The 24,701-nt window shown below is 46.2% G+C and overlaps 1 protein-coding gene across 1 annotated transcript in view; it reads left to right on the top strand.

The window, feature by feature from the left end:
* The window catches only part of aldh1l2 (aldehyde dehydrogenase 1 family member L2), a 100,859-nt gene that overhangs the window by 20,903 nt on the left and 55,255 nt on the right, over positions 1–24,701 (top strand). The window contains exons 4-5 of the mRNA XM_033039370.1: positions 8,366–8,531; positions 12,818–12,919. Coding sequence (XP_032895261.1) covers positions 8,366–8,531; positions 12,818–12,919 — 268 coding nt within the window. The remainder of the gene's footprint in view (positions 1–8,365; positions 8,532–12,817; positions 12,920–24,701) is intronic.

Here is a 24,701-nt window from a genome sequence, read left to right as displayed (position 1 = left end):
ATGGCAGAACCTGGGGGCACATCTCAAGGTAGTTTTGCAAGCTTCTTGCACGGTGAGGAGTGATGGTAATGCCAGTGTGTGGAGCTGTGCCAATGTTGGAGGGAAGGGTTCATGTAGGGGGTTAATGGATATCTGTTGAAAATGTTATTGGGGAAAATCAATGGAGGAATGGGGTTACTTTCATAAGTTCATAACTTATAAGAGCAGAATTAGGGCATTCGGCCCATCAAGTCCACTCTGCCATTCAATCATGGCTGATCTATCTTTCCCTCTCAACCCTATTCTCCTGCTTTCTCCCCGTAAACCCACTGGCACCTGTACTAATCCAGAATCTGTCTATCCCTGCCTTCAAAATATCTATTGACTTGGCCTGTGTGGCAATGAATTCCACAGATTCACCACCCTCTGACGAAAGAAATTCCTCCTCATCTCCTTTCTGAAGGTACGTCTTTTTATTCTGAGGCTGTGGCCTCTGGTCCTAGACTCTCCCACTAGCGGAAACATCCTCTCCACATCTACTTTGAGAACCAGCTGGATTTAATATGTTGAATGGCCTCGTCACATGCAAATATGAAATGGAGCGTTTTAGAAAGATAAGCCAGTGAATGTTGGCTCTCAACTTAACATGATGATTGGTCGACAAAAATGCTGGAGAAATTCAGCGGGTGAGGCAGCATCTATGGAGCGAAGGAAATAGTCAACGTTTTGGGTCGAAACACTTCTTCAGAATTTTGTGTGGGTGGGGGAGGGGAGGGGGGGGGGGGGGGCAGGAGGAAGAAAGTAAGAGGTGGATCCAGTGGTCTGAGGGAGAGCTGAGAAGGGGAGGAGAAAGTAAGGACTACCTGAAATTGGAGAAGCCAATGTTCATACCGCTGGGGTGTAAACTGCCCAAGCGAAATATGAGGTGCTGCTCCTCCAATTTACGGTGGAGGAGCAGCTGGCCATGGAGGAGGCCTAGGACAGAAAGTTCGGATTCAGAATGGGAGGGGGAGTTGAAGTGCTGAGCCACCGGGAGATCAGGTTGGTTATTGCGAACCGAGCAGAGGTGTTGGGCGAAGCGATCGTTAAGCCTGCGCTTGGTCTCACCGATGTAGGGCAGCTGACACCTAGAGCAGTGGATGCAATAGATGAGGTTGGAGGAGGTGCAGGTGAACCTCCATCGCACCTGGAAAGACTGCTTGGGTCCTTGAATGGAGTCAAGGGGGGAGGTAACGTGACAAGTGTAGCATTTATTTCGGTTGCAAGTGAAAGTGCCCGGAGAGGGGGTGGTTTGGGTGGGAAGGGACGGGTTGACCAGGGAGTTACGGAGGGAACGGTCTCTGTGGAAAGCAGACAGGGGAGGAGATGGGAAGATGTGGCCGGTGGTGGGATCACGTTGGAAGTGGCGATGATTGGTCGTTCATTTTGAATTGTATTTACTTCTTGTATCCAGGAAAAAAAGGAAATTAAATGTAGCACCAACAAATAGAATGATGAAGTTGTTGAATTATGGTCACAATCATACTGTTTGTGCTGGGGAACACTGTCGGCCTGCTCCACACCAGTGTCAAGTACCTATCAGTTGTTCTCAATGCCTTCAACTGCCTGGTGTCTCAACTGTCAAGTCAGAGTGAGGCTAAACTCCCTCTTGGGAAGTGCAGCGTAGGTTCACAAAGTTAATTCCCGGGATGGCGGGACTGTCGTATGCTGAGAGAATGGAGCGGCTGGGCTTGTATACCTTGGAATTTAGAAGGATGAGAGGATATCTTATTGAAACATATAAGATTATTAAGGGTTTGGACACGCTAGATGCAGGAAACATGTTCCCAATGTTGGGGGAGTCCAGAACCAGGGGCCACAGTTTAAGAATAAGGGGTAAGCCATTTAGAACGGAGATGAGGAAACACTTTTTCACACAGAGAGTTGTGAGTCTGTGAAATTCTCTTCCTCAGAGGGCAGTGGAGGCCGGTTCTCTGGAAACTTTCAAGAGAGAACTAGATAGGGCTCTTGAAGATAGCGAGTCAGGTGATATGGGGAGAAGGCAGGAACGGGGTACTGATTGTGGATGATCAGCCATGATCACATTGATGGTGGTGCTGGCTTGAAGGACCGTATGGCCTACTCCTCAACCTACTGTATTGTCTATTGTCTAACAGTGTTTTATTGTCATATGTCCCAGATAGAACAATGAAATTCCTACTTGCAGCAACACTACAGAATATATAAACTGTACATTGTAAACAATGTAATAAACAAAAGTTGTGTGTGTGTGTGTGTTATATACCCTCACTCATGTCTCCTCGGTACCCTGCAGCTCCGCCCTTGCTACCCTCCCAATAATCCAACAGAGTCCCCCTAGTCCTTACCTTCCACCCCATCAGCCATCGCATACAACACATAATCCTCTGAGCTTTTCGCCGCCTCCAACGGGATCCTAACACTAGTCACATCTTCCCATCTCCACCTCTTTCCGCCTTCCGCAGAGACCATTCTCTCCGCTACTCCCTGGTTAACTCATCCCTTCCCACCCAAACCACCCCTTCCCCAGGTACCGCAGAAGATGCAACACCTGTCCCTATACCTCCCCCCTCGACTCTGTCCAGGGACCCGGACAGTCCTTTCAGGTTAGGTAGAGGATCACTTACACCTTCTCCAACCTCATCTACTGTATCCGATGTTCAAAATGTGGACTCTTGTACATTGGTGAGACCAAACGTAGACTGGGCGATCGTTTCGCTGAACACCTTCGCTCAGTCCGCCTGAACCTTCCTGATCTCCCGGTTGCTAAACATTTTCATTCTCCTTCCTATTCCCACACTGACCTTTCTGTCCTCAGCCTCCTCCATTGTCAGAGTGAGGCTAAATACAAATTGAAGGAACAGCATCTCATATTTCACTTGGGCAGCTTACAGCCCAGTGGTATGAATACTGATTTCTCTAACTTCAAGTAACACCGGCATTCCCTCTCTCTCTGTCCCTCCCTCACCCAAGTCGCACCTGCTTCTCGTTTTCACCCAACAAACAGCTAACAATGGCCTGTTTCCTTTATCATCATTACGTTTTTGCATATCTTTAATTCATTGTTCTTTATCTCTCCATATCACCGTCTATATCTCTCGTTTCCCTTATCCCTAACTAGTCTGAAGAAGGGTCCCGACCTGAAATGTCACCCATTCCTTCTCTCCTGAGATGTTGCCTGTCCCGCTGAGTTGCTCAGCTTTTTGTGTCTATCTTCTGTGTGCATGTGTGTATGTGCATGAGTGTGTATATATGTGTGTGTCTCTGTGTATACTGGTGCAACAAGGCAAAACCAATGTAGTCTATGTAGTTCAGAGCTTATTTGGAGGTTGTCATGTTTAATAGCCCGATGGCTGAAACTAGGAGCCTAAAAATGGTAACATCCAGGTTCAGGAACCGTTTCTTCCCTTCAGCATTATCACAGACACACACCACTCTGGCAACCACTCATTTCACTCCTGCCAGAGTGGTGTGTGTCTGTGATAATGCTGCCTGCCCGTCAGAGTGAATATAGTTGTGAACGGTACGGGTGATGGGCAATAAATGCTGGCGTCTGGCAACGCCCAAATTCTGAGAAAGAATAGCTGAAAAAGGGTGGAGACTCCAAATGGAAAGTAAGATTAATAACATGGCAGTAATGCAAATATAAGTTCATTTGAATACTTAAGAAAAGGGAATGAGGCTATGGTGCTGAAGAGGTCTTTTTCAAAAATATTATGGGATGTGTGTAATAGTTGTGTTATGCCGACTACATGGAAGTCTGTGTTGTAATGAATGTTCTTAGGGAGATTAATATCCATTTGTTTTCAATTGCTGTATCAAATCGATTATATTTGGAAGTCTTCTGTAGAGGATTGTATTAATAATGTACATGTGTGTTTGGTTTAGAGATACTGGGATAATTTTAGATTAGTTCAGAGATACAGCACGGAAGCAGACCCTTTGGCCCACCGAGTCCGCACCGACCAGCGATCCCCACACACTAACACTGTGCTACACACAGGGGATAATTTACAATTATACCAAGCCAATTAGCCTACCTAGTATGTCTTTGTAGTGTGGGAAGAAACCGGAACACCTGGAGAAAACCCATGCAGTAACAGCGAGATCGTGCAAACTCCGTACGCACAGCACCCGTAGTCAGGATCGAACACGGGTCCCTGGCTCTGTAAGGCAGCAACTCTATCGCTGTACCACCATGCCTCCCTTAAACCCACGTGTTAAACCTACGAACATGCCTATTCTCCATTATATTGTTTTAAAGATTTGATTTTGTCTAGCAACTATATTCTTAAGTGAAAATGAGCTCATTTTTGTGAAACATTTATTATTCAGTAAACTGTTCCTTACGTAATCCCTGTTTAGAAAATTTGGCAAGCACCACACAATTTATATATGTGACTTTCATGGTTAAATTAGTTGTTGCTCTTTGTAATTGAATGCCATTAAATAATTGAAATCAAATCATTAACAGTGCTCTGTCTCATCATGGCATGAAGCAGTGATCTCTTGTGAAAGCAGACAGTATCCTATTCATTCTTCATCCCAGTCTGCGCTCGCTTTCAGGCCACATGTTTTACACCGCGACCAGTAACCAATTAAAAGTGTATTAATCTTTTCTTGCCGTACCATACTACTTATTATCATAGTACTGAAAGGGCAGGAAAAGATTCAACACACTTTTAACTGCTCACTGGCTGAAGAAGGGTCTCGACCTGAAACGTTACCTATTTGTTGTCTCCAGAGATGCTGCCCGTCCCAATGAGTTTAGTCTAGAGATACCGCGTGGAAACAGGCCCTTCGGCACACCGAGTCTGCACCGGCCAACCATCCCCTCACATTAATACTACCCTCCACACACACGCGTCAATTTTTTACATTTATGCCAAGCCAATTAACCTACAAACCTGTACGTCTTTGGTGTGTGGGAGAAAACCAAAGACCTCGCAGAAAACCCACACAGGTCAAGGGGAGAATGTACGAACTCTGTACAGACTGCACCTGTAGTCAGAATCGAAACTGGGTCTCTGGCGCTCTAAGGCAGCAACTCTACCGCTGCGCCACTGTGCCACCCATTTACTCCAGCTTTTTGTGTCTATCTTCGCTTCAAGCGAGCATCTGCAGTTTCATCCTTCACTTAATATAATTGTAATTTGCTATGTTGAAGTAAGATTCTCCTTCTCTCCCCACTGACTCTTTTGCCAATTACTTGTCAAAATCAATCATATTATCTGCTCTCAGTGGTAAAACCAGGGCCTTATCATTGTGCCATTGAAGGGCTCCTTGACAGTGGTGCAGCAGGTAGTGCTGCTGCCTCATAGTTCCAGCAACATGGGTTCAGTACTGTTCTTGAATGCCAGCTTGTGGATTTTACATGCCCTCCCGGGCATCATGTGCATTTAACGACACAGAGTGCTGGGGGCACTCAGCGGGTCAGGCACCATCTCTGGTGAACGTGGATGTGTGACGTTTTGGGTCGGGACTCTTCTTCAGACTGATTGTGGGAGGGGTTTGGAGTTGGAAGGGAAGAGGGGAAGGGCAAAGTCTGGCAGGTTGCATCAATACCATGGCTACAACAGCAGGCCAGAGGCTGGGAGAGGCTTGCCTTTCGACACCTCAAAGCCTTTCCACTGTAGAGAAGGCTCAACCAGGATTGCCTGGAGGAGAGCACTCCCAACAACGCTCTGGAAGCTTAGCACCATCTCGGATAATGCAGCGTGTATAGTTCACACCACATCAAACACTATAAACCAGAGTACAGTGATATAGTGAAGATGGTTGTCAAAAATTGCAGCAGGGTCTTGAACAAGTGGGCAGTTGGGCAGAGGAATGGTTGATGGAATTTAACACAGAGCAATGTGAGGTGTTGCATTTTGAGAAGTCTAACATGGGCAGGACGTACACAGTGAATGATTCTGTGGCTTTAATGTGTAATGTGTATCACCAATTAAATGCGTTGGAGTTACCCGCAGATGTGTCCAACGTGACCTCCCATACATTTAGCTTAGGCCACCAAGGTGCACAGGCCCAGCAGGTCCATGACAAGTAAACTGACTGGTCCTAACTGCAGGGTCTCCTTGCAGCATTGTTGGGCTGGCTCCTGCCTGGCAGCATGAACTGGTGCCTCTGGAAGAGGTTAGCAGCATCTGGAAGGGAGGCCCAGCTTCAGTCTGATGGGATGGGCCGCAGATGGGGCTTGGAAAAGTTGGAGGAGTTGGCACAGAGGCAGATCTGTAAATGGTGTAATAGTCATGCATTGATACGGTGAGGAAACAGGCCCGTCAGCCCAACCTCACCAGCCAACATGTCCCATCTACACTCGTCCCACCTGCCTACATTTGGCCCATGTCCCTCTAAACCAGTCCTATCCATGTACCTGTCTAATTGCTCATTAAACGGTTCTCAACTACCTCTTTCGGCAGCTCGTTCCGTTCATCCACCACCCTTTGAATGAAAATGTTACCTCTCAGATTACTATAAAATCATTCCCCCCCTTGCCTTAAACCTATGCCCTCTGGTTATTGATTCCCCTACTTTGGGCAAGAGACTCTGCGTCTACGCGATCTATTCCTCTCATCACTTTATACACCTCTATAAGATCATCCCTCATCCTCCTGCACTCCAAGAATAGAGACCCAGCCTGCTCAACCTCTCCCTTTTGCTCAGACCCTCTAGTCCTGGCAACATCCTCATACTTGCTTTGATCGGAGTCGTAGGGGGTCGTGAGGTTCGAGCCTGAGGTGTGACCTGGTGTGAGAGGGTGTGAGGGAGGTCAGGTGCCCAGTGTGAGGGACAGTGTGAGGCACAGACGGACACCATATCTTCCCTACTGTGAAACATGAAGTTCTGAGCTCACTGGGCTTTCTGGGTGTGCATGTGTGGTGTGTCCCAAACAGAGATAGAAGTTGCCCACACAGCCCAAAGCCTCCTCAGCCATGTTTGGATCTGACCACTGGGTTAGATTTACCTCCTTCAAACCCCCTTATTTATCTGCTCTACTGCAGAGGTTAATGTCATGATCAATGGTTTCTTCATTGTCACGTGTACCATGTACCATGACATACATTTCTTGCATACAGCTCTGCAAGATTATCCCCGAACATCAGTACAAACACCCCGTTCAGTACAGAACAGCCCACTGGGTCCACATGCAAGAGGCTCCATTTTACAGTTGCAGCTGTAGCTGGTAACAAAGGCCAGTTGCAGCCGGCGCCTCCATTCTGGTCATCCTGTGATCCGATGTCGCTCTCCTCACCTGCCACTGAGGACAGAGGGAAGGAAGGTGATGCCTGCTGATTAGATTTGGAGCATAGTTTGGGAACAACTCCATCCAACACCGCAAGAAATTCCAGTGAATTGTGGACACAGCCCAGACCATCACACAATCCAACCTCCCTTCCACTGACTCCATTTTACAATACAATACAATACAATTCAATTTATTGTCATTTGGACCCCTTGAGGTCCAAACGAAATGCCGTTTCTGCAGCCATACATTACAAACAAATAGACCCAAGACACAACATAATTTACATAAACATCCATCACATTGCTGTGATGGAAGGCCAAAAAAACTTATCTCTCCACTGCACTCTCCCCCACCTCACGCTGCCTCGGCAAGGCCAGCAGCATAATCAAATATGAGTCGCACCCCGGCCACTTCCTCTTCTCCCCTCAGGCAAAAGGTATAGGGGTGGCACAATGGTGCAGCGGTGGAGCTACTGTCATACAGCGCCAGAGACCCAGGTTCGACTCTCACTTTGGCTGCTGCCTGCACGGAGTTTGTACGCTCTCCCTGTGACCTGTGTGCGTTTTCTCCGAGATCCTCGGTTTCCTCCCGCACTCCAAAGACGTACAGGTTTGTAGGTTAATTGGCTTGGTATAGATTTAAAATTGTCCCTAATTTGTGTCGGGTAGAGTTAATGTGCAGGGTTCGCTGGTTGGTGAGGACTCGGTGGACTGAAGGGCCTGTTTCTCATGAAGGGCCTAAATCTCTAAACTAAAGTGTGAAAACTCACATCTCCAGATTCAGGGACAGTTTCTTCCCAGCTGTTACCAGGCAATTGAATCATCCCACCACAACCAGAGAGGAGTTCTGAACCTCATTGGTGACCCTCGGACTATCCTAGATCGGACTTTGCTGGCTTTACCTTGCACTGAACATTATTCCCTTTATCATGTATCTATACACTGTAAATAGCTCGATTGTAATCATTCATTGTCTTTCCGCTAACTGGGTAGCACGCAGCAATAGCTTTTCACTGTACCTCGGTACACGTGACAATAAACTGTAACTGTAACTCCCTGGGGTCTGCCTTGAAGCCAGAGACTGCAGAGGAACTGTTAAACATGTGTTCTTTGTGTGTAGGACCCTTATTCATGGAGATAAGACTGCAGGTTTCACCATTTTCTGGGCAGATGATGGATTGGACACGGGTCCCATTCTGCTGCAGAGGCAATGCGACGTAGAGCTGAACGACACCGTGGACTCGCTGTACAACCGCTTCCTGTATCCCGAAGGAATAACTGCAATGGTAAGCGATGCTCGCATCCCCCTGTTTAGTGCAGTATAGAGAGACAGCATGCAAACAGGCACTTCGGCCCAACGAGTCCATGCTGACCAACATTCACCCGTACACTAGTTCCATCCTACACACTAAGGATAATTTGCAGAAGCCAATTAACCAACAAACCTGCATGTCTTTAGAATGTAGGAGGAAACTAGAGCATCCGGAGTCACAGGGAGAATATACAAACTCCGTGGAGGAAGGAACTGCAGATGCTGGCTTATACCGAAGATAGACGCAAAATGCAGGAGTAACTCAACGGGTCAGGCAGTATCACTGAAGAAAAGGAATAGGTGATGTTTCGGGTCAATCAGAAGAAGTGTCTCGACCCAAAATGTCACCTATTCCTTTTCTCCAGAGAAGCTTCCTGATTCACTGAGTTACTCAAGCATTTTGTATCTATCCATGTACAAACTCCATACAGACAGCACCCGTGGTCAGGATCGAACCCGGGTCTCTGGTGCTGAAAGGTAGCACTCTCCCACTGCGCCACTGTGCTGACCTGTTCCGGTCTATACGCTTCTCACAGTATGATTCAAGGTTGAGGGGCAAACTGCTTTGAGGATTGTCTGAAGAAGGGTCTTGACCTGAAACATCACCTATTCCTTTTCTCCAGAGATGCTGCCTGACCCGCTGAGTTACTCCAGCATTTTGTGTCTACCATCGGTTTAAACAAGCATACACAGTTCCTTCCTACACTATGTAGAGGGTTGTTAAGTCAGCATTCACTTGCACAAGGATTTACAAAATGGTTCTGAATGCTATCAACTTCTCACACATCCCTCACCTGAGCCGGCTTTCCCACTCCTGCAGTTCGCTACAATGCATGAGATGCAGCTACATGCAGGAAGAACACTGTTCCTTCTGTGCAGATCATTCTGAGGCATTCCCTCCACCCTACTGCAGGTTGAGGTACGGTGCTCACAAGTGTGTATTTAGTGTGTAGGATAGTGTTAGTGTATTGAGATGGCTGGTCGGCACAGACTTGGTGGGCACCGTTTCTGCCCCGTATCTCTAAACAAAACACAAACTTAATGCTCCAGCAATACCCCAAAATACCAAACGTGGCATGATCACCTCATTAACACAGCCGACATTTACCTTGGGAAATCAATTAGTTTGTGTACAGTGCCCTCTGTAATGTTTTGGACAAAGACCCATCATTTAGGATAGTTGTCCATTGAATGGGGAAAGGAGTAAGCAAAGCAAGTGGAGTAAGTTCACCCCAAGTTGGGTTAGTCGGTCAGAAAGGAAACAATTTAATCAGGTGCAGGATCAGTTCATTCAAAAGAGGAAAAAAGATTCCAAGGAGAGTAAGGGGCAACTGTGGCTGACAAGGGGCATCAGGGACAGTATAAAAATAAAAGAGAAGTACAACATAGCAAAGATGAGCGGGAAGCAAGAGGATTGTGTAATGTTTAAAGAGCAAAAGAAGATAACTAGAAAGGCAATACGGGGAGAAAAGATGAGGTACGAAGGTAAGCTAGCCAAGAATATAAAGGAGGATAGTAAAGCTTCTTTAGGAATGTGAAGAGAAAAATATAGTTAAGACCAAAGCTGGACCCATGAAGACTGAAAAAGGTGAATTAATTATGGGGAACAGGGAAATGGCAGGAGTTGAACAGGTACTTTGGATCTGTCTTCACTAAGGAGGACACAAACAATCTTCCTGATATACTCGTGGCCAGAGGATCTGGGGTGACGGAGGAACGGAAGGAAATTCACATTAGGCAGGAAATGATGTTGGGTAGACTGATGGGACTGAAAGCTGATAAATCCCCAGGGCCTGATGGTCTGCATCCCAGGAAGTGGCTCTAGAAATCGTGGATGGATTGGTGATAATTTTCCAATGTTCTATAGATTCAGGATCAGTTCCTGTGGATTAGAGGGTAGCTAATGTTATTCCAGTTTTTAAGAAAGGCGGGAGAGAGAAAACAGGGAATTATAGATCAGTTACCCTGACATCGGTAGTGGGGAAGGTGCTGGAGTCAATTATAAAAGATGAAATAGCGGCACATTTGGATAGAAGTATCAGGATGGATTTACGAAGGGGAAATCATGCGTGATTAATCTTCTGGAATTTTTTGAGGACGTAACTTGGAAAATGGAGCCAATGGATGTAGTGTACCTGGACTTTCAGAAAGCATTTGAGAAGGTCCCACATAGGAGATTAGTGGGCAAAATTAGAGCACATGGTATTGGGGGTAGGGTACTGACATGGATAGAAAATTGGTTGGCAGACAGGAAACAAAGAGTAGGGATTAACGGGTCCCTTTCAGAATGGCAGGCAGTGACTAGTGGGGTACCGCAAGGCTCGGTGCTGGGACCGCAGCTATTTACAATATTCATTAATGATTTAGATGAAGGGATTAAAAGTAACATTAGCAAATTTGCAGATTACACAAAGCTGGGTGTCAGTGTGAACTGTGAGGAGGATGCTATGAGGAAGCAGGGTGACTTGGACAGGTTGGGTGAATGGGCAGATGCATGGCAGATGCAGTTTAATGTGGATAAATGTGAGGTTATCCACTTTGGTGGCAAGAACAGGAAAGCAGATTATTATCTAAATGGTGTCAAGTTGGGAAAAGGGGAAGTACGACGGGATCTGGGGGTCCTTGTTCATCAGTCACTGAAAGTAAGCATGTAGTTACAGCAGGCAGTGAAGAAAGCTAATGGCATATTGGCCTTCATATCAAGAGGAGTTGAGTATAGGAGCAAAGAGGTCCTTCTGCAGTTGTACAGGGCCCTAGTGGGACCACACCTGGAGCATTGTGTGCAGTTTTGGTTTTCAAATTCAAGGAAGGACATTCTTGCTATTGAGGAAGTGCAGCGTAGGTTCACAAGATTAATTCCCGGGATGCCGGGACTGTCATATGGTGAAAGAATGGAGCGATTGGGCTTGTATACACCAGAATTTAGGACGAGAGGGGATCTTATTGAAACATGTAGGATTATTAAGGGATTGGACACGCTAGAGGCAGGAAACATGTTCCCGATGTTGGGCGAGTCCAGAACCGGGGCCACAGTTTAAGAATAAGGGGGGCCACAGTTTAAGAATAAGGGGTAGGCCATTTAGAACGGAGTTGAGGAAAAACTTTTTCACCCAGAGACTTGTGAATCTGTGGAAATCGCTGCCTCAAGCAGTGGAGGTCTATTCTCTGGATGCTTTCAAGAGAGAGTTAGATAGAGCTCTTAAAGATAGCGGAGTCAAGGGATATGGGGAGAAGGCAGGAACAGGGGACTGATTGTGGATGATCAGCCATGATCAAAGTGAAAGGCGGTGGCTGTCTTGAATGGCTGAATGGCCTACTCCTGCTCTGATTGTCTATGTATCTATGAATGAGGCCGTTCAGCCCAACAAGTCTAGTCCGTAATTCAATCAAGGCTGATCTATCTGTCCCCATTCTCCTGCCTTTGCCACGTAAACCCTGACACCCGTACTAATCAAGAATCTATCTACGCATTATAAATCCCCATTGACGTGGCCTGCACTAATGCCAGACTGGGCGTTTGCTGTGTATCATGGAGTTAGTACCCTGGGCTGACCACCCTGACCCCTCCTCTCATCTGTGCCCCACCCCCCCCCCCCCATCTCCTTCTTCCTCTGACCCCCTTCCTCACAGCGCCAGAGACCCGGGCTCAATCCTGACTACGGGCCCTGTCTATACGGAGTTTATACGTTCTCCCCGTGACCTCGTGGGTTTTCTCCGAGATCTCCGGTTTCCTCCCACACTCCAAAGACGTACAGGTTTGTAGGTTAATTGGCTTGGTATAAATATATAAAGTTGCAAAATTGTCCCTAGTGTGTGTAGGAGAGTGTTCGTGTGTGGGGATCGCTGGTCGGCACGGACTTGCTGGGCCAATGTGCCTGTTTCCGCTCCGTATGTCTAAACCAAACTAAAGTAATCTGTGGACTCCCGATTCCTCCTACCCCTACAAGCCAGTCCGTCACCCCCCCTTTCCTCTCCTGCCGAACCCAACCCTTGCCCCCTCACCCCCATCCTTCATAGCACAGAGCTTGGATTCTGTTGAGCTTTGAAGCAGGACTGACCCTGCTGCGACCCTTGCTGCAACCCTTGTGGTGACCTTGCTGCAACCCTTGTGGTGACTTTGCTGCGACCTTGTGGTGACCTGCTCCCAGCGGTGGCCATGTAGTTTAATGCCAAGTTTTGATGAATTGATTGTGGACATCTCGGACGGTTCTAAAGGTGTACATCACGGCCAGTGACAAAGTCCGTCTTATTTTGTTTCAGGTGGAATCAGTACAGCTAATAGCTGATGAGCAGGCGCCTCGCATAAACCAGCCTGAAGAAGGAGCAACATATGAAGGAATCCAGAGGAAAGACAATTCCAAGGTAGTGTTCTCGGCTGCAGATATCATATTCCCTCAGAACAGTGACTGCTTGAATGGTTGTAGTACTTTATTTGTCACATGTATCGAGGTACAGTGAAGTTCACATCTGTTTCCAGTTCAGTTCAAGTATCACAATACATAAGCACTTAGTTACATGGCAGATAAGCGTTTCGGCCCGTAAGAAGGGTTTCGGCCCGAAACGTTGCCTCTTTCCTTCGCTCCATAGATGCTGCCGCACCCGCTGAGTTTCTCCAGCAATTTTGTCTACCTTCAATTCTCCAGCATCTGCAGTTCTTTCTTGAACATTAACTCTCCCTCCCATTCCCACACTGACCTTCCTGTCCTGAGTCTCCACCACTGTCAGAGTGAAGCCACAAGAAAATTGGAGGAGCAGCACCTCATATTTCGATTGGGTGACTTACAGCTTCATGGTATGAATATTGATTTCTCCAATTTTAAGTAACCTTTTTATCCCCCCCCCCCCGTGTACTGAGGTACAGTGAAAAGCTGTTTGTTGCATGCAAACCAATCAGCGGAAAGATTATATGATTACAATCATGTGTACAGTGCCCTCCATAATGTTTGGGACAAAGACCCATCATTTATTTATTTGCCTCTGTACTCCACAATTTGAGATTTGTAATAGAAAAACTCACACGTGGTTAAAGTGCACATTGTCAGATTTTAATAAAGGCCATTTTTATACATTTTGGTTTCACCATGTAGAAATTACGGCATTTCAGGGCACCATAATATTTGGGACACAACAATATCATGTAAATGAAAGAGTCATGTTTAGTATTTTGTTGCATGCCCTTTGCATGCAATGACTGCTTGAAGTCTGTGATTCATGGACATCACATGGGTGTCTTCTCTGGTGATGCTCTGCCAGGCCTGCAGCAATCTTTGGCTTATGCTTGTTTTGGGGGCTAGTCCCCTTCAGTTTTCTCTTCAGCATATAAAAGGCATGCTCAATGGGGTTCAGATCGGGCGATTGACTTGTCCACTCAAGAAATGAACATTTTTTAGCTTTGTAAAACTCCTTTGTTGCTTTAGCAGTATGTTGGGATCATTGTCTTGCTGTAGAATGAACAGCCGGCCAATGAGTTTTGAGGCATTTTGAACTTGAGCAGATAGGATGTGTCTATACACTTCATAATTCATTATGCCACTACCATCAGCAGTTGTATCATCTATGAAGATAAGTGAGCCAGTACCTTCAGCAGCCATACATACCCAGGCCATAACACCCCCACCACTGTATTTCTCAGATGAGGTGGTATGCTTTGGATCTTGGGCAGTTCCTTCTCTCCTCCATACTTTGCTGTTGCCATCACTCTGATATGTTAATCTTCGTCTCATCTGCCCACAAGACTTTTTTCCAGAACTGTGGTTGCTCTTTTAAGTACTTCTTGGCAAACTGTAACCTGGCCATCCTATATTTGTGGCTAACCAGTAGTTTGCATCTTGTAGTGTAGCCTCTGTATTTCTGTTCATGAAGTCTTCTGTGGACAGTGGTCATTGACAAATCCACACCCGACTCCTGAATAGTGTTTCTGATTTGTCAGACAGGTGTTTGGGGATTTTTCTTTATTATAGAGAGAATTCTTCTGTCATCAGCTATGGAAGTCTTCCTTGGCCTGCCAGTCCCTTTGCGATTAGTAAGCTCACCAGTGCTCTCTTTCTTCTTAATGATGTTCCAAACAGTTGATTTTGGTAAGCCTAAGGTTTGGCTGATGTCTCTAACAGTTTTATTCTTGTTTCTCACTCTCATAATGGTTCCTTTGACTTTCATTGGCACAACTTTGGTCCTCGTGTTGATAAACAGCAATAAAAGTTTCCAAAGGTGATGGAAAGACTGGAGGAAAGACTAGGTGCTGAGAGCTATCTTATACCTGCATTAAGGAGGCAATTAAACACACCTGAGCAATTACAAACACCTGTGAAGCCATGTGTCCCAAACATTATGGTGGCCTGAAATGGGGGGGGACTATGTATAAACACAGCTGTAATTTCTACATGGTGAAAACAAAATGTATAAAAATGGCCTTTAATAAAATCTGACAATGTGCACTTTAACCACATGTGATTTTTTTCTATTACAAATCTCAAATTATGGAGTACAGAGGCAAATAAATAAATGATGGGTCTTTGTCCCAAACATTATGGAGGGCACTGTAGATACATGATAAAGAGAATAAAGTTTAGTACAAGGTAAAGTTTGATTAAAGATAGTCCAAGGGTCTCCAATGAGGTAGATAGTAGCTCAGGACAGCTGTCTGGTTGTGGTAGGATGATTCAGTTGCCTGATACCAGCTGGGAAGAAACTGTCCCTGAATCTGGAGATGCGCGTTTGCACACTTCTGTACCTTTTGCCTGATGGGAGTGGGGAGATGCTGGCATATCAAACAAAACCCAGTGGGTCAGATGCTGAGTTACTCCAACACTTTGAGTCTGGGCCCAGAGATCAGTTTATAGGCTGGCAAATCTGACCCCTGTATCAAATTAGTGTTTAAAAACCTTTTAAAATGAGTGTTTTGGTGGAGAGCCATTGAGGCCATTCACTGTGGGAGAGCTTGCGTGTGTGGCCATCTCCTGTGTTGCTGCATCCCAGCTCTTTAGAGGCTCTTGAATCTGATCTCTTTAGTCAGAGGTTGGTGAACCTGTGGAGGCCAAGTCATCGGGTGTTTTTAAGGCAGAGATTGACAACTTCTTGATTAGTAAAGGTGTCAGAGGTTATGGGAAGAGGCTGGAGAATGAGGTTAGGAGGGAAAGATAGATCAGCCATGATTGAATGGCAGATTAGACTTGATGGGCCAAATGGCCTAATTCTGCTCCTGGAGCTCATTAACTTATATGCCTTCAATTGCTTCATTTCTTAATGGGACGTATTGCTCTCTGTTCAGAATGTCAGTTTGGGTGGTGAATGGGAAGGGACATGAACCTGGCCATCCCTTGCCTCACAGTTTCTGCATCACTGTGGCACCATTTTCCCTTTTGATATCATCAATATTATTGATGCGTGATGAGAGTATCTGTTTGTGGTGAGAAATGTGGATATGTTGCTTGGTGGTAATCTAGAGTGTGGAAGAAGCAACTGCAGATGCTAGATTACACTGAGGATAGACACAAAGTGCTGGAGTAACTCAGAGGGCCAGGCAGCATCTCTGGAGAAAAGGAATTGGTGATGTTTCGGGTCAGGACTCCTCTTCAGAGTGTAATTAAGTTATACCATGGATGACTTTAGTTTCATTTCAGTTTTAATAGCTACTGATATAAGATGTTGGTGTCAATAAAGTGACCTGAAATCTTTGGTAGTTTTGGTTAGTTTTACAAATGTCGGTGAGGTAGCTGGTGTCCATCTCAAGTGTGGTCTGTGTGCCCTCCAGTCCCACACCATTGATGGGCAGTTGCAATAAACACCCTTCTCCAATTTGGCTTTCCAGGGAAAATCAAGTGTAGCTCCACAGCATGTCAGCTATGATCAACAACCAACATTTAACCAACCAGCAGGTACATGAAGAAGGGTCTTGACACAGAACGTCACCTCTTGTATTCCTTCTCTCCAGAGATACAGCCTGTCCCGCTGAGCTACTCCAGCATTTGGTGTCCATCTTCGGTACATGACAGAGTCAATCTTTATAAGGGCAGGGGCAATTCGATGGCGCAGCGGTAGAGTTGCTGCTTTGTAGTGCCAGAGACTATGGGTGGTGTCTGTACGGAGTTTGTACATTCTCCCTATAACCTGTGTGGGTTTTCTCCAAGATCTTTGACACACTCCAAAGACATGAGGGTTTTTGTAGGTTAATTAGCTAGTATAAATGTAAATTGTCCCTAGTGTGTGTGGGATAGTGTTAGTGTGTGGGGATCGCTGGTCGTTGCGGAAAATGGTGGACGAAAGGCCTGTTTCCGCACTGTCTCTCTAAACTAAAGTAAACTATACTAAACCGATGTCAAATGAAACTGCATCATTGGCCCAACATCTGTGTCAATATTTCCCACCACATTGTTGCCTCTGGCCTCCAACGGGCTTGCAGTGGAAGCGGGGTTAACGTTCAACCAACGATGACCGCACTCTAGAACCGGGGTCACCCGAACACAGGTCGTTGAGCTGCAGTGTGTAAACAATGCCTGTGTTCACAGGCACTCACAGGCCAAGCATCAAGGCATCTTCCACTTGTTGACTGAGGAACGTGCAGCTAGACGCTTCACTCAACTCCCACAAGACAATGGTTATCTAGTGCCCTGCCCCACACCACCCACACTGCCCACACCACACCGCCCACACCATACCACACCGCCCACACCACACCACACCTTCCCAGCTGTTATCAAGCAACTGAACCATCCAAACTAAATAGTTAGCAGTCCTGAACTACTAAAGATAGACACAAAAAGCTGGAGTAACACAGTGGGACAGGCAGCATCTCTGGAGTGAAGGAATGGGTGACGTTTCGTGTTGAGTCCATTCTTCAGACCCGAAACGCCTCGACCCGAAACTTTTTTCGAGAGATCTCTGGAGAGAAAGACCCCATTCTTTCTCTCCAGAGATGCTGCCTGTCCTAGTGAGTTACTCCAGATTTTTGGAGTCTATCTTGGTTTAAGCCAGCATCTGCACAGTCCTTCCTACACAGTCCTGAACTACTATCTACCTCATTGGTGACCCTCTGACTATCTTTGATCGGACTTTATTAGCTTTACCTTGCAATAAGCTTTATTCACTTATCATGTATCTGTCCACTGTGAATGGCTCGATTGTAATCATGTATTGTCTTTCTGCTGTGGCGAGAGGGCTGTGGATGTGCAAGACGTTCAGTCTTTGGGGTGCAAGAATTTGGGATGAATTTTGTACCAGACCTCCCTCACAATGATTTTCCTTGTCTAATTATCGTTAGTTTTTTCAGGCCATCATTTTGATACATGTGACCTCAAACTAGTGCAGTTTATTGAATCTGGAATGAAAGCCAGAAATCTTGGTGTAGTTATGGACTCGGATTTGAATTTTAACAGCCATATAAAGACCATTACCAGATCTGCCTATTACCATCTAAAAAATATTGCAAGAATCAAGGGATTTCTGTCCAAAGAAGACACTGAAAAACTTGTTCATGCATATATTTTTAGTAGGTTAGATTATTGTAATGGCATCTTTACAGGTCTCAATAAAAAATCAATTAAACAACTGCAGATTATCCAAAATGCCGCTGCCAGAGTCTTGACCAACACCAAGAAAATGGACCACATTACACCTGTCCTTAAATCTTTGCACTGGCTCCCTGTATGTAAGAGGATAGATTTTAAAATTCTGTTACTGACCTACAAGGCACTGAATGGTCCAGGTCCAAAATACATCTCTGACCTACTTGTTGTATATGAGGTGCCTAGACTCCTCAGGTCTTCAGGGACAGGTTTACTCTGTGTTCCCAGGGTCAGAACTAAAAAGGCTGAAGCAGCATTCGGTTTTTATGCTCCACACCTGTGGAACAAGCTCCCTGAACACCTGAGGTGTGCACAGACTGTAAGCGCATTTAAATCAGGCCTAAAAACAATGTTGGTTACTATAGCTTTTCCATAACCCAACATGCAGGTAATCTTAACCGTCTAATTTTAACCCTTTTATGTGCTTTTTAAAATCGTTTTATTGTTTCATTGACGTTGTTTTATTATTCATACTTGTCGTATTGCTTATTTTGCGATTTTTAATTATTGACTATTTTATTTTTTCTTTCCTGTAAAGCACCTTGAATTGCTGTTTGCACGAATGGTGCTATACAAATAAATTTGCCTTTGCCTTTGCCAGGTTATGCAAACAGTAATATGTTGGACTTCAGTTTCCATCAGATAAACTTTGTGTTTACACAATGAAATGGAACGGGTTCTTTCAGTCCTGGAACCACTGACTGGGTCACTGCCCTGGCTTCGTGCAAAAAGTCCTGACACACACTGGAGTAACCTGCATTAAAGTGAGGCCTGGATAGAGTGGGATGTTTCCACTAGTGGGACAGTCCAATGAGTGCCTATTAACATTTGTGCCCAGTAATGCCAAGCACTCCTTGCAGAAAGTCTAACCAGTGTGAGCCCCAACTGAGCAGAAATGCCCCTGGGCACTCACTCCTTCCCACCAGGGCACTCACTCCTTCCCACCAGGTACAGGGCAGGAGAATGCTGTGGGAAACCTGCAATTACATGGATTACAACAGCCGTCTGGAGTTTAGAAGGATGAGGGGACACCTCATTGAAACTTACTGAATGGTGAAAGGCCTGGATAGAGTAGATGTGGAGAGGATATTTCCAATAGTGGGAGAGTCTAGGACCGGAGGTCACAGCCTCAGAATAAAAGGACGTATCTTCATAAAGGCGATGAGGAGGAATTTCTTTCGTCAGAGGGTGGTGAATCTGTGGCATTCATTGCCACAGAGGCCAAGTCAATTGATATTTTGAAGCCAGACGTACCTTTGGAAAGGAGATGAGATTCTGTCAATCTCCGTGGATGAGAAGAAATGTCTTTAGTCGGAGGGTGGGGAATCTGGAATTCAATGCCACAGTCGGTTGTGGAGGCTGTCAATGGATATTTCTAAGGCGGAGTTTGACAGATTCTTGATTAGTACGGGTGTCAAGGGTTATAGGGAGAAGGCAGGAAAATGGGGTTGAGAGGGAAAGATAGATCAGCCATGATTAAATGGCGGAGTAGACTTGATGGGCTGAATAGCCTAATTCTGCTCCTAGAACTTATGAAATTTAAGAACTAATTACAAAACATTTCTTGAACAGCAGTTTATTAATATTAGCGCAGTCCATTTGATTGAGGATAGCAGGTGGCACTGAATATCATCTTCCCACTGCGCCTGTTAGTTTTCTGCTTAAATTACACCTAGCTGCCATTCCCATTTTAAATGCTGCTTCAGCATAATGCAGACCACAGACACCAAACAGCACTGCACTGACTGCTCACAATACCGCCTCCTGCAAGTGAAACCAGTGAGGAAAGGCTTCTGGATGTCTCTTCTTGCAGCTAATTCAACGTGTTCATAAAGCTGGTGCAAATGGTAGCAATAATGTTCATTTTGACATTGCACATTCAGTCTGAAGAAGGGTCTCGACCCGAAACATCACCCATTCCTTCTCTCCAGAGATGCTGCATGCCCTGCTGAGTTACTCCAGCTTTCTGTGTCTTTCTAGTGTTTTTAAAGTGTTTAACTGCAGATTACAAGGAATAATTTCTCTGTGTAGTGCAAAATATAAACTGAGCCCATTTGGAGTGATATACCGTGGAAACACTTTACCCGTACAGTCCAACATGTCCCATCTACACCAGTCGCACTTGCCTGCGTTTGGCCCATATCCCACTAAACCTGTCCAATCCATGTACCTGTCTAATTGCGTCTTAAACATTGCATTAGTACCTAACTCAACTTCCTCCTCTGGCAGCTCATTCCATACTCCCATCACCTTTTGTGCGAAAAAGTTACCCCTCAGTGTCCTGTAAAATCTTTCCCCCTCTCATCTTAAACCCCCAGGTTCATTATTCCCCTATCTGGGCAAGAGACTCTGTGCATCTACCTGATCTATTCCTCTCATGATTTTGTACACCTCTATAAGATCACCGCTCATCCTTTGATCCAGGGAATAGAGAGCCAGCCTGCTCAACCTCTCCCTATAGCTCACACCCTCTAGCCCTGGCAACATTCTTGTAAATCTTCTCTGCACCCTTTCCAAATTACCAACATCTTTCCTATAACATGATGTGCGGAGATGAACACAGTACTATAATTGCGGCCTCACCAACGTCTTATACACCTGCAACATGGCCTCCTAGCTTCTACTGTACTCAATACTCTGACTGATGAAGGCCAATGTGCCAAAAGTCTTTTTGACCACTTCTCATAAAGTCAAGTCAAGTCAAGTCAAGTCGTCTATTTGTCACATACACATACGAGATGTGCAGTGAAATGAAAGTGGCAATGCTTGCGGACTTTTGTGCAAAAAGACAAACAACCAAACAAACTATAAACACAATCATAACACACATATTCTTTTACATAATAAATAATGGAAGGAAAAACGTTCAGTAGAGTTAGTCCCTGGTGAGATAGGCGTTTACAGTCCGAATGGCCTCTGGGAAGAAACTCCTTCTCAACCTCTCCGTTCTCACCGCATGGCAACGGAGGCGTTTGCCTGACCGTAGCAGCTGGAACAGTCCGTTGCAGGGGTGGAAGGAGTCTCTCATGATATTGTTGGCTCTGGAGTTGCACCTCCTGATGTATAGTTCCTGCAGGGGGGCGAGTGAAGTTCCCATAGTGCGTTCGGCCAAACGCACTACTCTCTGTAGAGCCTTCTTGTCCTTGGCAGAGCAATTCCCAAACCAGATGGTAATGTTCCCGGACAAGATGCTTTCCACAGCCGCTGAGTAGAAGCACTGGAGGATCCTCGGAGACACTCTGAATTTCCTCAATTGCCTGAGGTGGTAAAGGCGCTGCCTTGCCTTACTCACGAGTGCTGAGGCGTGTGATGCCCATGTCAAATCCTCGGAGATGTGGACTCCCAGATATTTAAAACAGTTCACCCCTCCGCCACCATAGATAAGGCTCGCACCAGGGTCTCATCCATACCCCGCAACACTGCTCTCTCTCCCCATCCCCCCACTCGCAACAAGGGCAGAGTCCCCCTAGTCCTCACCTTTCACCCCACCAGCCGGCAAATACAACAAATAATCCTCCGCCATTTCCGCCACCTCCAACGTGACCCCACCACTCGCCACATCTTTCCATCTCCAACTATGTCTGCCTTCCGCAAAGACCGCTCCCTCCGCAACTCCCTTGTCAATTCTTCCCTTCCCTCCCGTACCACCCCCTCCCCGGGCACTTTCCGTTGCAACCACAAGAAATGCAACACCTGTCCCTACACCTCCCCCCTCGACTCCATTCAAGGACCCAAGCAGTCGTTCCAGGTGCGACAAAGGTTCACCTGTATCTCCTCCAACCTCATCTACTGCATCCGCTGCTCTAGATGTCAGCTGATTTACATCGGGGAGACTAAGCGGAGGTTGGGCGATCGTTTCGCCGAACACCTCCGCTCAGTCCGCAATAACCTACCTGAACTCCCGGTGGCTCAGCACTTCAACTCCCCCTCCCATTCCCAATCCGACCTCTCTGTCCTGGGTCTCCTCCATTGCCAGAGTGAGCAACACCGGAAATTGGAGGAACAGCACCTCATATTCCGCCTGGGTTGCTTGCGTCCGGATGGCATGAACGTTGAATTCTCCCAGTTTTGCTAGCCCTTGCTGTCTCCTCCCCTTCCTTCACCCTCGAGCTGTCTCCTCCCATCCCCCCGCCCTCGGGCTCCTCCTCCGCCCTTTTTCCTTCCTTCTCCCCCCCACCCCCCATCAGTCTGAAGAAGGGTTTCGGCCCGAAACGTCGCCTATTTCCTTCGCTCCATAGATGCTGCTGCACCCGCTGAGTTTCTCCAGCATTTTTGTGTACCCACCCTATCGACAGGATCCCCATTTATCCTCAATGGAGTGTACGACCTCGGATGATGTGCCCTCCTAAAGACCGTGACAATCAGCTTATCTCCACTTCAGTGAGTGGTGCAGCGGTAGAGTTGCTGCATTACAGCGACAGAGACCCGGGTTCCATCCTGACTAAGAGTGCTGTCTGTACGATGTGTCTACGTTCTCCCTGTGACCGCGGGGGGTTTCTCCGAGATCTTCGCTTTTCTCCCACACTCAAAAGACACACAGGTTTGTTAATTGGCTTGTTATAAATGTAAATGGGGGAGTTCAGAACCAGGGGCCACAGTTTAAGAATGAGGAGTAAGCCATTTAGAACAGAGACGAGGAAACACTTTTTCTCACAGAGAGTGGTGAGTCTGTGGAATTCTCTGCCTCAGGTGGAGGCAGGTTCTCTGGATGCTTTCAAGAGAGAGCTAGATAGGGCTCTTAAAAATAGCGGAGTCAGGGGATATGGGGAGAAGGCAGGAACGGGGTACTGATTGGGGATGATCAGCCATGATCACTTGAATGGTGGTGCTGGCTCGAAGGGCTGAATGGCCTACTCCTGCATGTATTGTCTATTGTCTATTGTCTAAATAGTTCCAATAGAGTTAGTAGGCAGGGACGGTTGGGCCGAAGGGCTGTTTCCGCGCTGTATCTCTAAACTAAACTAAAACTAAACTGCAGTGATAAAATCGCAGCCTTCTGTTGTTGAGCCCAAGTCGGTACTCTGCACTGATTTTTGTAATGTACCACTCACCAAGTTTAGACACAAAATGCTGGAGTAACTCAGTGGGACAGGTGGCATCTGTGGAGAGAAGGAATGGATGACATTTTGGGTCGAGACCCTTCTTCACCAAATTTACCTCCTTTGGCTAACTTGGAATGCCTTCCTCACACTCTGGCTGTTCTCAACTAGAGAGCGGTCTCGCTACCATCTCCCTCATTGAAGATCCTCAGACTATCCTTGATTGGACTTTACTGGACTTGTATTATGCATTTACTGGACTTGTATTATGCATTTATCATGCATCTGTACACTGTGCGCAGCTCAATTGTAATGATCTATTGTCTTTCTGGTGACCGGAGAGCACGCAACAAATGCGTTAAACTGTAGCTCTGTGCACGTGACAATAAACTAAACTAAACTAAATAAACTAAACTAAAGCTTTTGTTTTTGAAGGTAATGCTGCTTAAAAGTGGCAAATCGAGAAAAGATGTTTGTCCTGCCATTTTCTTGTTCCCTTCTAGCTGATGGGAGTGTCACCAAATTAAATCGTACGCAGCATCCTGATGTGGTGGGAGACTGGGCCCAAAGGATGTTAATGGAGGCGACTGCACGGGGTTGTGTAGAATTCAAGAGGGAACTCCAGATTTTCATGTGTGGGAAGGAACTGCAGATAGCGGTTTATACCAAAGATAGACACAAAAAGCTGGAGTAACTCAGCGGGCCAGGCTCTGGAGAGAAGGAATAGGTGATGTTTCGGACCTCTTCTTACCTCCAGTTTCCTCCCCCTATATTTTTGTCAGAAGAAGGGTTTCGACTAGAAATGTCACCTATTCCTTTTCTCCAGAGATGCTGCCTGACCCACTGAGTTACTCCAGCAATTTGTTTCTATCTCCAGATTTTCATGCTGGGTATTGTAGAATTAGCAAGAAGAGGGTGGAGGGAGTTTTTTAAAGAGATTCAGCAGGGAAACAGGCACTTTGACCCATCCCAGTCCTTGCCGATCATCCATCACACATTCAAATTATTTCAATGTTATCCCATTTTCTCATCCACTCCCTGCACATTAAGGGCATGTTTTTTTTAACAGAGGCCAATTGACCTGCAAACCCGCACGTCGTTGGGATGTGGGAGGAAACCAGAGCACCTGCAAGAAAGAAGGTGTAAACTCCACACAGACAGCACAGGGTTAGGATACTACCGGGTCTCTGGCACTGTGAGGCAGCTGGTCTATAAGCTGCACCAGAGTGTCACCCTTCTCATCGTCATAGTGTCATGCAGCCTACAGCCCAACACGTCCATACCTAACAAGGAGCCCCATCTAAGCCATTTGGCCGCATTTTGCCCATATCCCTCTAAACCATTCGATTCCATGTACCTGTCCCAAGTACATTTTAAATGTTGTTATTGTACCTGCCTCAACTACTTCCTTTGGCAGCTCATTCCATATATCCACCACCCTCTGAGTGGACAAAGTTGCTCCTTACCTTAAAACAATGTCCTCTGGTTCCTGATTCCCCTTCCCTGGGCAAGTGATTCTCATGGTTTTATACACCTTTATAAGAT

The sequence above is a fragment of the Amblyraja radiata genome, chromosome 21, assembly GCF_010909765.2.
Source record: "Amblyraja radiata isolate CabotCenter1 chromosome 21, sAmbRad1.1.pri, whole genome shotgun sequence".
In the NCBI taxonomy this organism is placed as follows: Eukaryota; Metazoa; Chordata; class Chondrichthyes; order Rajiformes; family Rajidae; genus Amblyraja; species Amblyraja radiata.
Note: the sequence above shows the minus strand (reverse complement) of the source record. Positions and strands in the feature narration are given on the sequence as shown.